This window comes from Protomyctophum bolini (genome assembly GCF_963924005.1).
Source record: "Protomyctophum bolini genome assembly, chromosome: 1".
In the NCBI taxonomy this organism is placed as follows: domain Eukaryota; kingdom Metazoa; phylum Chordata; class Actinopteri; order Myctophiformes; family Myctophidae; genus Protomyctophum; species Protomyctophum bolini.
The window spans coordinates 10,603,844-10,615,100 of record NC_137862.1 but is presented as its reverse complement, the minus strand read 5'-3'; the positions used below and the strand labels follow the sequence as shown (position 1 = coordinate 10,615,100).

Below are 11,257 nucleotides of genomic sequence, written 5' to 3'. Positions count from 1 at the left end.
GACTTTTCACTGGTGCAAGTTTAGAGATCTATATAATAGTGGGGATTTAAAACTGGAAAATGCACTAGACTTGTTTAAAAAATATTTTTATTTATCTGAACATTTATAGAAGTACATTTGATACAAATATGAAATATACACTTCTATGCAAAAATAATAATAGAATACAAGAAAATCACAAACAAAACGGCTACATAGTGGCACAGTGCACACTGCACACACACACACACACACACACACACACACACACACACACACACACACACACACACACACACACACACACACACACTGGAAGTGGAAGTGGAAAAGCTACACTCAACGTGTTGTCTGGTCTTCTCGTCTCCCCGCGTCAGTTTTTTGGTTGCTCCGTCAACCAACTGGCAAATCACGGAGTTGTGACCGCTCCGGGCTATGGGATGTGGATTTCCACCAAAGCAATGCCTGTGCTCTCCTCTGGTGGTTATTAGACGGAGAGTGGAGGAAAAGTTAGTCAAGATGGCAAATCCCACAGAGTCGTGAGAGTGAAGGGGCACCGACCGCTGCCCCGTATGCTGCTTGAGACCAGCTAGCTCGAGACACACCACCACGGATGCATTTGAGCCAAGAATAAGTAAGTAAGCTATAGCTTTGACTTTGTACTTTTGTTATTTCATATTCGCAAGTGAACTATTCAGCTTAATCTTGGACAAGCCAAATCTTCTCTTTTTGTCTCAAATGTTAAAATATGACCTTCCTTCCAGGCTCTATTTTATCATCAGAAATTAGACCTAGGCTGCCGCCTATCCCCGGATTCCGCAATTCACATGTAAAAGCTATTTTGAGCGCCCTAACGTAAGGGAGGGGGATCGGGGAGCATATTGAGTTTGAATTATTATAATTATATGGTGGCGTATATTACTATGGCATAACGGGCTGGCTTGTAATATTTTAGATGGGGGTGAGGTGAGATACGATGGTATTTGTGTGCCTTCCTTTCACGGCATGTGAGCACATTGATTATTGTCTCTCTGCTGATGAAGGCAAGTGACAGTTTTAGACAGCGGTTTATGCTGACTCTGACTGACGGTCTTGAAGGTAACATTTCGACAGGCGAGATTCGTGGGCTGTCCCTTTTTGTATTTATTATTCGCTTCAATCCACTAGTAGAATGTGTCCGGTGTTTACGAAATATGGCTTTTATAAGACGAAGCCGTTTTATAATTACCGGTAATAATATTGAAATGAAGTTTAGTGCTATCCCTATACTCCAAAACGTCGCCATCTGCAGCGACCCGGCGTCGTTCCTTTGGAAAATCCTGAGTGAGATGTGTTGTGTGTAGAATGTACAGTACAGTGCAAGTACATACACAGTATTTTTAGGAATGGGGTGGATACGAAACGGATTATTTTTAATTTGGTCTCGGCGGTGAACGCCACAGGCCCCATGCATATGCGACAGCGAGGAGGTGGCCTATAAATGCAAGTAGGACCGTTTTGTGCTGGTTTGGTTGAATGCATTCTTTTAAAACGGCTCATTGCAGAAGTCAGTAGTCAGAAGTGTGCAGTCAGTGGTTGGTCTCTCTCTCTCTCTCTCTCTCTCTCTCTGTGTGTTTTAAGCAACAGCTCTAGGGACAGTGTCACATTTATTTCCATTGTTCGCAGACAGTCAAAGTAGACTCTTAAAGCAGAGACATAATGTGTGTGTGTTGGGATGTGCATGTGTGTGGATGTAAGAGCCAGAGAAGGTAATTTATTTAAAATGTGAAATTTATTTCTATACTTTTTTTTACCTCATTTTTGCAGGCCTAGGGGGGAATCCCTGAAGAAAAATGCCAATGTGGGTGAAACTGATGTGACAGGGCGTGTTGGAAGGAAGCTGACTCATCATAAATCAATCCTTCTGGTGCAACGAAGTACCTGAGAGCAGCTAATATCACCTAATGCCAAGCTAGATGTACACTTTCGAGCGCCCTGTTGGAGACTGTCAAGCAGTGGTTACTGTACTAGGCACATGAGAGGACTTCACTTCGCCTGTAGCTGTAAATACTATAGGAAGATACTCAACGATACATACAGGTCAACGACAACAAAAAAGGGCAGATGCTTTGCAAATGCTGTTCTGCTGTCCCCACCATCACTACAGGAAAGAAAATGACCAGCAGCTGAAACCTCTCGCAATCTTTACAACTTCTCATGAAAAAACGGCTCATCAAACAATCGGCTAGTAAGACCACCTTCGCCCGGCCTCGTCGACAGCATCCTCGACCGACCAGCCACCTTATACCACTGAACTACTGCAACTGAAGGGAGGTCACTTGCTCCATCACCACAGCACTAGTCCCACGGGTGGAAGGGACGACTATCTTCCACCTTTTAGGTCTTGGCGTAGCGGTGATCAGCAGGAGGGCGTCCACACGCTCACAGTTGCTCCCTGCCTGTGCCGGTGTCCGCAGACCATGATGTTTCGCGACCAGGTGGGCGTGTTGGCCAGCTGGTTTAAGGGATGGAATGAGTGTGAGCAGACCGTGGCCCTGCTGTCCCTGTTGAAGCGAGTCAGTCGGACCCAGGCTCGCTTTCTGCAGCTGTGCCTGGAGCACTCCTTATCCGAGTGCACCGAGCTTCACGTGCTGGAGGGCGAGGCCAACAACCCAGGTAGGTTCAGATGCTGTCAATGCCACTGTTCAGAGGGGGGTCCACGACATATTGTTTGAAATTCTTTATTTAGGAATACCCCATTGAGATATTACTGCATGGGGTGCATGCACACACACAATAGATACGTTAAAACACACTTAACATACTTGGTAGCCCTGAAACATGACTGCCATGACGTTTCCGTGTATATAAACATTCGGCATTCAAATATAAAGTACTCACAATTTGTCCCACGGGTGTTAGTTAGTTGCAGCACCAGCGATTAGAATTGCTGCATCCCGCGTTGTTTAATAAAAAGCATTTTTGTCCGAGCGCCCCGGCTACTTTTTTCAAAAGGGGTTCCTTTGGGAAATCCACAGTTGCACACCGGGAGCGCACTCGCCTGCGAGCCTGTATTGGCAGGGCGGTCAGCGTACCTATATCGAACACACCGATTGCCACCCTCCTTCTGACCGATAGGGGCGCGTAGTTGAAAGCCAATGGCAAAATAACAGCTCGGATAAAAATGCTTTTTATTAAACAACGCGGGATGCAGAAATTCTAATCGCTGGAGCTGCAACTAACTAACACCCGTGGGACAAATTGTGAGTACTTTATATTTGAATTCCGAATGTTTATATATACGGAAACGTTGTAAATGTAGCGAGCGCCAAAAACAGGGTGCAGTTACTTCATGACTCTCGTATGAATACGAGAGTCATGAACCATGGCTGCATACTTGGCTGCCACATGACATCACGTTAAAAGTGCTCTAAATCAAACATTAAAAAGTTGAGCGCCCCTCAAAAAAACTCATATTTCCTATTTGACAGACACCATCCACTAGATCTAATGTCATGGTTAACTTAGCAATGCCTCCAAAAAAAAACCTTTCCACTCCATATTGCTGACTTATTGATGATGCACAGTACACACTGCATTTAGGGACATCATGCTGCTATTCTTAGCATTGCATCAGGATGGGATGTTTGTGGAAAACCACTCTTCTTTGAACGCTGAGCACCCTTTTTTTTCATCCTTCACTCTTATCAGATCCTACCATTTCAATTAAAAGCTTTGATCAGTGGTGGATGAAACTGTGTCGGGCGAGAATTCAACACAGTCAAGTCCACATTAACCCGGATGTGGAGAGTGTCAATATGTTGTGTTGTCTCAGCTGGCACTGTAGCGGGCTAGAGGGGTCAGTCCATCAGGCGGCCAGAGTGAGTGTCTGGCTGTAGCTCTAGTATGTACCAATCTCCAGGCTGGTAACACTTGGAGGCACCCAGTGGGGTCTGACCAGGGTTGTTGCATCAGACTGCAGCGTGGTGGCCATGGAAACGGGAAACCGTGGCAACTGACCTGGCTCATGAAAAATAGAAACACTTCTTCTGCCGACACCACTGGTGGCGTGCGCATGGCAGGGCATTACTTCTCTGTCTGTGAGCAGCACCCATGGTAACACATCTGCCCACTCCTGCAGAGCTTTCAAAGGAATTGGAATGATTAGTGATGAGGACACATGTAGACACCCTCTGCTGCAGTATCTGTTACACACACACACACACACACACACACACACACACACTGCATGGGATTCCCACCGGCGTTACAATCGGCTTCATCTTGTTATGTTTATTGTTTAGTATAACGGTTAAGGCACATGAAGTTCATTAACCACTTAAACTATATGCATAAAGTACTTTGTTGACCAGGGCTTATCATTTTCTGTGCCAAATATGTCTTAGCCGAACATAGATGATTCTACATTAAGTATAGATGTTCTATTCTTGCCAAGTGTTCGCCTGTTAGACATGATGCAGCGCCCAATAGGGACACTTGGCTTGGGTTCAGGTGGTTAAGTGTCAGTGTCCTACCCAGACTACTGTCAGTGAAGCTGATTATCTACTGACAGGGATCAGAGCAGAGTCATTAGTAAGGGGCTGCAACGAGGCCTTTTACATAATACCAACAAGTCTACAGGAAATATGCTCCACCTGCCAACATCTTTCTACATTGTGTGTGTGATTGGTGGACTGGACACTGGTTGGGTTTCTGTGATGAGTTTGTGGTCATTCCAGAGGAGATAATAACGCAGTCAAATTGTCTGAATGTTTTTTTTTCAGAAAGAATTTGCTTTATTCCCTACTATGACGTGTAGAGGTGATAACTGGAGGAAGTAGCCTGTGTATCTATTCTATTCTAAGGCAGGCTTTACATGAGAAAAGCTTTTGGCATCTAAATCTGAATAATATATGAGTCATATTTACTGCATTTCTCGTTGTTCAGTAAAATATGTGTAATAATACTTTGTATCTTTATGTTTTTTATTCTGTATGTTATATGTTTAACCTGGGTAAAGGGAAATTTGCTGAGCTTGAATACGTACATATTTATTTGCGTTGATTTGTAGGCCTGAGATATTTCATAGCATGAATCCATGGTACTTTGTGACACTGCCCAGTGCAATATCTTTCCTTCTGCCAAACAAGGAAGCCTCACTGAGCAGTGGACATTGTTTTAGTCAAGCAGCCGAGGTGGACGGGTGGACGGGGGGGGGGCAATGTGGTATATAGTCATTTTTATTGGCCTAAAATATTGTCTATATACATACATTCATGAATCCACTTGCTTGACTGGCTGTCACTATTAGGCAATTTCTTTTATAGGGGTTTCTTGTGACCCTACCATTAATGTCCTATGGGAGGCAAAGATGTCAAAAATGTCAAACTTTCCTTTTGCTTTAAGCAGCATGTCAAACTAGGTTTTTTTTTTCCATTCCAGCACAAAATACACTCCTTGGGCTAAAAACACCACTTGACCACTTGCTCAAAATGTGCTGACCTCATCACATTTGTGCTGACCCCATCACATTTTGTCATTTTGTTGTGCGAAACTAATGCTTCGAATGGATACAGAATCATGAAAACCCCCTAGTTTGACAAGTCACATGCTACTAACTTAAAGCAAAAGGAAAGTTTGACATTTTTGCCTCCCATAGGATGTTTTCTTTTTTAAATAACATTCTGTATTGCATTTTGATGTTTTCACATAAATGAACTCGCATAGGATGTTAATGGTAGGGTCACAATGAATAAACCCCTATAAAATAAATTCCCCAATAGTGACAGCCAGTCAGCAAGTGGATTCATGAATGCATGTATATAGACAATATTTTAGGCCAATAAAAAAAGACTATATACCAAAATTTCCCACATTAAACAAAAGAAGCCTGTCGGCTGCCGGACTACAAGTTAGTAGTTTATTTATGTGATGCCACAAATCGAATTATGTACAACACTATGGTAAAAAAATCTCAATGAAACACTCCGTACCTCATGATTTGACTACACATTGTAAAACAGTGTAGTGCCAATTGATAGGTTGGCATTTCTTTATCATTTTCTTTTATTAGTCAACTCAATAGTCTCATTCATTAGTTTGTCTCCCACGTGGATAGCTTTCTCCCCTCTGTATTTAGATTTCACAGTTCAGGGAGCTGATGGAGAGGCACAGGACAGAAGGTCCTGATAGGACACTAGGTCACTTTGGGGTACAGTACGTGTGTGTCTGGACGTATACAGAGCTCCTAACCACTCAACCAATAACAGACATATCGTAGGCCTACTGGCCTAGTTTATTTTATTTAAAAAAGGAGCTGACCAGCCCTTGTACTCTAGTTTTGAGGGAGAGGCAGGTGTATAGAGTAAAGTCAATATGTGGTTATAATTGTTTTGTAAAATAATAATAATAATCTATTGTCTTGGTTATTTGTTTTGGCATTTGTGATTTAGTCTTGATCCATCCGTGTTGCCCAGTGATTGCACAGTGAGAGTGAGTTTGCCTTCATTATCATAGGTGACATTAAATCCATAAAGCCTGAAAGGATGGTGCAGCTCAAGATCAATGCATCATATTGTGTGATTTAACGGACATGACCATGACATATACAACCTTTATGCTGCATATACTGTTATTATACTGTTATTTCATCTAAATGAGTTTGTTCACACACTCACTAGTTGCCAAACTTGCCAGCATCAGTAATTTGAGAGAAATGAAACTCTTTTAAGAGTGCATATGACCACAAAAGAGTAAAGACATGCACTCACTCTCCCGTTTGGAAAACCTTGTCAACTGCAATTTTTTATTTTGAATTGGGGAGGGACTAACAGTTGCTAAACTATTTGGATTGGCATTGGACAATCGCTTTTTTGGGTGGGATTTAGCGAAGGGTTAATTGGCTATGATGGAATGTGTCACGGTGCAATTCATTTTGAGCTTGTATATCGGTTATTTTCTGACTAGCAACACCATCGTACTATGGAGTGTAGGCTAGATGGGGCGCTTGTTTGTGTGTGTGTGTGTGTGTGGAGAGAGATTTTAATGTTAGAGTTATGGACATTGTTGTGATCAGGCTGCTTTGGTTTGCATTATTGTCTCTGCCATGCCAAAGCATTGTTTCGGCTATTTTCAAATGGCCAAAATGTATATGGGCTGAAGTGGGTAATGTTTTGTAATAATAATCAAAATCTACAAAGTAACTAGTAACATTTACAATAATTGTAGTGGAGTAATAGTAATTTTTTTGCCTCAGATGTAGTGGAAGAAGTAAAAGTACAAAAAACATTTGAAATCAAATACTCCAGTAAAGTAAAAGTACCTCAAAATGTACAGTACCACTGACACTAAAAGAGTCTTTGAATGTTTCTACCTCCACGCTGACTGAGAGCCACGCCTTACGGTCCTATCCCACCTGTGTCAGCTTGCGGTCGTTTCCCTTCACGCTGACTCAGCTAGGCAAGTATGACAGTATCAGCAGCCCTGTCCCAGCCGCTGAGAATTTACATTAGGCCTAATGCTCTTGGAAGGTAGCAGAATGGTTGTCTGGCAGTCTGGCTAGTGGCTACATGATCTCTCTGGAACAAGGGTTCCGTTAGCCGTTAAATAAAGGCCTTTGGCTAATTGTCTCCACCAGGCCGAAGGCATGGGGAGAGAGTATGTTTTGCACTCCGTCCGTGTTTGTGTGTGAATCCGTCCGTCTGTTACCAGCTAATCTCCGGCAATGTTAACCTGGTTGGTGCCAAATTTTGCATGCACACTCCCTGGATGCCAACGATGAACCTCTGCCCCAAATTTTTCAGAACAACCTATTATAGCGCCACCAGGAGGCCAACTTTTGAATTTCTGTTTTTTATATTACTCCTCCAGATTCTGTCAGAAAATCCCGCAAATCGTTATACAGTATCTCTATAGTCATGTGTTCAAGACGGATCTGTCCAATATTTCATATTCCATCCAAAGTTTGCAAGATTGGCCCGTTTTGAACAAAAAGCCTCAAATCATAAACGCAGCGTGCAATTTACATGAAATCTTTCACAGACTTTCCTACTAGGCTGAGGAATATATCCCACCCTTTGCACATTTGCCTGTTGTTATAGTGCCACCAACAGGTGGAGTTTTGCAAAACACTTTTTTTGAACAAAAGGCCTCAAATCATCCAATTGCCATCCAAGGCGTAAGAAGAAATGCCACCCTTTTCACATTGGCCTATTATAGCGCCACCAGGAGGCCACAACCTGACCTGCCCTGGTGGAGACCTGTGCCACGAGGGGCACTTTATGTAATTTATTCTGTGTAATATCACAGCACATGATGCTGTGTAGCTTGTAGATAGTGTATTTCACTCGTCCATCCCAACTACTTAATTGTCTTTTTAGCAAGCAACAACCCTGCATGATCGATTAGATACATTATGCTTTATAGACCCAGGAGCAGCGCAGAGTGCAGTTTATCTGTGGATGAAAAGAGCACGCTGCGTTACTCAGCTGTAGCAATCCGTTGGGTGGTGCACATAACACGTGCACATAACATGTAATAAACTAGATAAAGTGCCCCTCGGGCCACAGGTCTCCACTAGGGCAGGTCAGGTTGTTGCCTCCTGGTGGCGCTATAATAGGCCAATGTGAAAAGGGTCCCATTTCTTCTTACGCCTTGGATGGCAATTGGATGATTTGAGGCATTTTGTTCCAAAAATGTGTTTTACAAAAATCCACCTGTTGGTGGCGCTATAACAGGCCAATGTGAAAAGGGTGGGATATATTCCTCAGCCTAGTAGGAAATTCTGTGAAAGTTAGCCAATTAGGATAGAATATGAAATATCGGACAGATCCGGCTTGAACACATGACTATAGAGATACTGTGTAACGATTTGCGGGATTTTTGGACAGAATCTGGAGGAGTAATATGCTTTTCAAATGTCTGCCTCCTGGTGGCGCTATAACAGACCGTTCTGGAATCCAGGGAGTGTGTGTGCAAAATGTGGCATCGAATGTGGCACACACACACACACACACACACACACACACACACACACACACACACACACACACACACACACACACACACACACACACACAGACTGACAGACAGACTCACACACGGACGGAGTGCAAAACATACCGGTACTCTCTCCCCATGCCTTCGGCCTGGTGGAGACAATAATAAGGATTCTAAGATCCAGTTGAAGGGTTAACATGCAGCTGCTGGGAGTCTTGAGTTGAGTGGAAAAGCGCAACTATTTGGAAAGTGGTGTACAAATGAATGGAATCCTCAATGACCTACTTCTTCCAGTGCCTGAAGAGGCTGCCTTGTTTCTGGAAACCGGCAAGTGATGCGACGTATTTGTTGGTTAAGCCACTGTAGTCAATGGGGACACTTATTAATGTCAAAGACAGACACTAACTGTTGAGTCATGTAGGATTATCTCTGCTGTCAGGAGGAAACCTCGTAACTCCAAAATGTTCATTTTCAGGAAATGAAAAATATAATCTTTTAAGGAAATGAATAAAACCTTATATTTTTTTAAATGATGCAATACTGCCTCATCGAAGTTGGTGTTGTGACTTTGGATATTGTCAATTGCTTGCATGAGAAGGGGAGAGGTGGTGGAGTTAGCTGCTTTAGCAGACAGTTTGAGGGTCCAATGGAGTTAAGAGGTTTTGTCCAATGTGTTTTTCCATTGGTTCAATATTGGTTCAATATTTTCAAAACAACACACAGACACAGTTATGAGGTTTCCTCCGGACAGCAACGGTATTATATTTATTGAGTGTGAGCCTTTCTGTCATTTTGAAGATGTGACCTAATGATTATACGATTTTGTTTCTGATGATAGTTTTTTGATCATATATTCTAGCCACTGCTCTCATTAGTACGACCATGAGTCAACATGAGGAATCCCTATACTTATTCTAGATCCCACACACTTCCTCACAAACTATGCCAACCAATCCCACACTGTTATTATTTCAATAAGGTTTTTTTATCATCAGATTTTGTGTAAACATTCATACAAATGTTGGGCCCAGCATTTGTATGAAACTGCATTTCAACTTTAGGGGCCCATTTTTGCCTTCAACAACACAACATTCTTGTTGATGTCCCCTAGATGAGACACATTTTAAAGGGACATGAAAAGCAGTCCACGCTCGCTTGGTACTCTCTCAGACGCACGCATACACATTCACACACACCAACCACACGCACATAGATGTCTGGGAGGTGGAGTCCAGAGCTGGGTGTAAGAGGGGTGGTGTTAGCAGAGGACAGTGGGCCTGGTGTTCTGAATGACTAGCCTCTTTGGGACGTGGTGTGGTGCATGCACTGCTGACCTGGCTCTGCCTGCCTGCATGGCCCGGGCTAGGCGGACTGGTAGGAGGAGGAGGGGTGTGGACTGTGTAGGGACAGAAAGGGAAAGGAGAAGAAAAAAGAGAGAGAGATTGTCTGTCTACATGTACTGTACTCAGGCAGCTGTTTTGTGGGCCTGTGAGCAGAGGTCACTGATCTCTGTTTTAACTGAAATTATACACAAATGTGACTCATTTCCACCAGCAAAACTTCAAAATAATCTCTTGAAATGGTGGTTGGAAATAAACATTGGCTCCTTTTGGAATATGTGCAGTAGGCTTAGTAGTTTCTTGTCAACTCTGTACTTTCATTCACAAGAATTAACCGCCTCAACCTAAATGAGCATTCCAAACCAGGGTTATAGTGCAAGTCAAGAGTAACATGGAACTGTGTGATCTAATTTGTACAAAACTGGATATAGCTTTATTGGCTAGTGTAGCATCAAAACAATCCAAATTGAACCACCGTGGCATGAATCACATTGTGTTTTTCCAACATTACTGATTGCAATTTCAAGTAGCAGACAGAGCTCAAAACTTGCAAGTGCGGGGTCGCATATGCGGGATAATATGCACCCTCAAAATTCAATTTGTGTGACCTCAAAACACAATTTGGAGCATTTGTGCAAGTTATTGAAAAAGCAGCTAATCAAGTAAACCAAAACGAGTGCTCCTCTTCCCATCCTCTGCCACGTACGATCTCTCCGGTCCATGTGTCAGTCTTTTTACTTGAGAAATGTGACAGGTCGATTGTGTAGAGAACTGTCTCTCACTGTGAATGAAAGCTAGTGCTGTGTGTGTGTGTGTGTGTGTGTGTGTGTGTGTGTGTGTGCCACTGTCAGAGCTTTTCCTCTAGTCAGAGATGAGAGAGAGTCATACTAGATCGCGTGGCTGCTATATTTATGGTAATGAGATGTGGGGGACCTAGCACAATCGTATTATGAACGTCAGGC

At 43.0% G+C, this 11,257-nt stretch overlaps 1 protein-coding gene across 1 annotated transcript in view; it reads left to right on the top strand.

The window, feature by feature from the left end:
• Positions 1–462: 462 nt before the first annotated feature.
• The window catches only part of samd4a (sterile alpha motif domain containing 4A), an 85,899-nt gene continuing 75,104 nt past the window's right edge, over positions 463–11,257 (top strand). The window contains 2 exon segments of the mRNA XM_080765160.1: positions 463–613; positions 1,786–2,634. Coding sequence (XP_080621286.1) covers positions 2,439–2,634 — 196 coding nt within the window. The 5' untranslated portion in view covers positions 463–613; positions 1,786–2,438.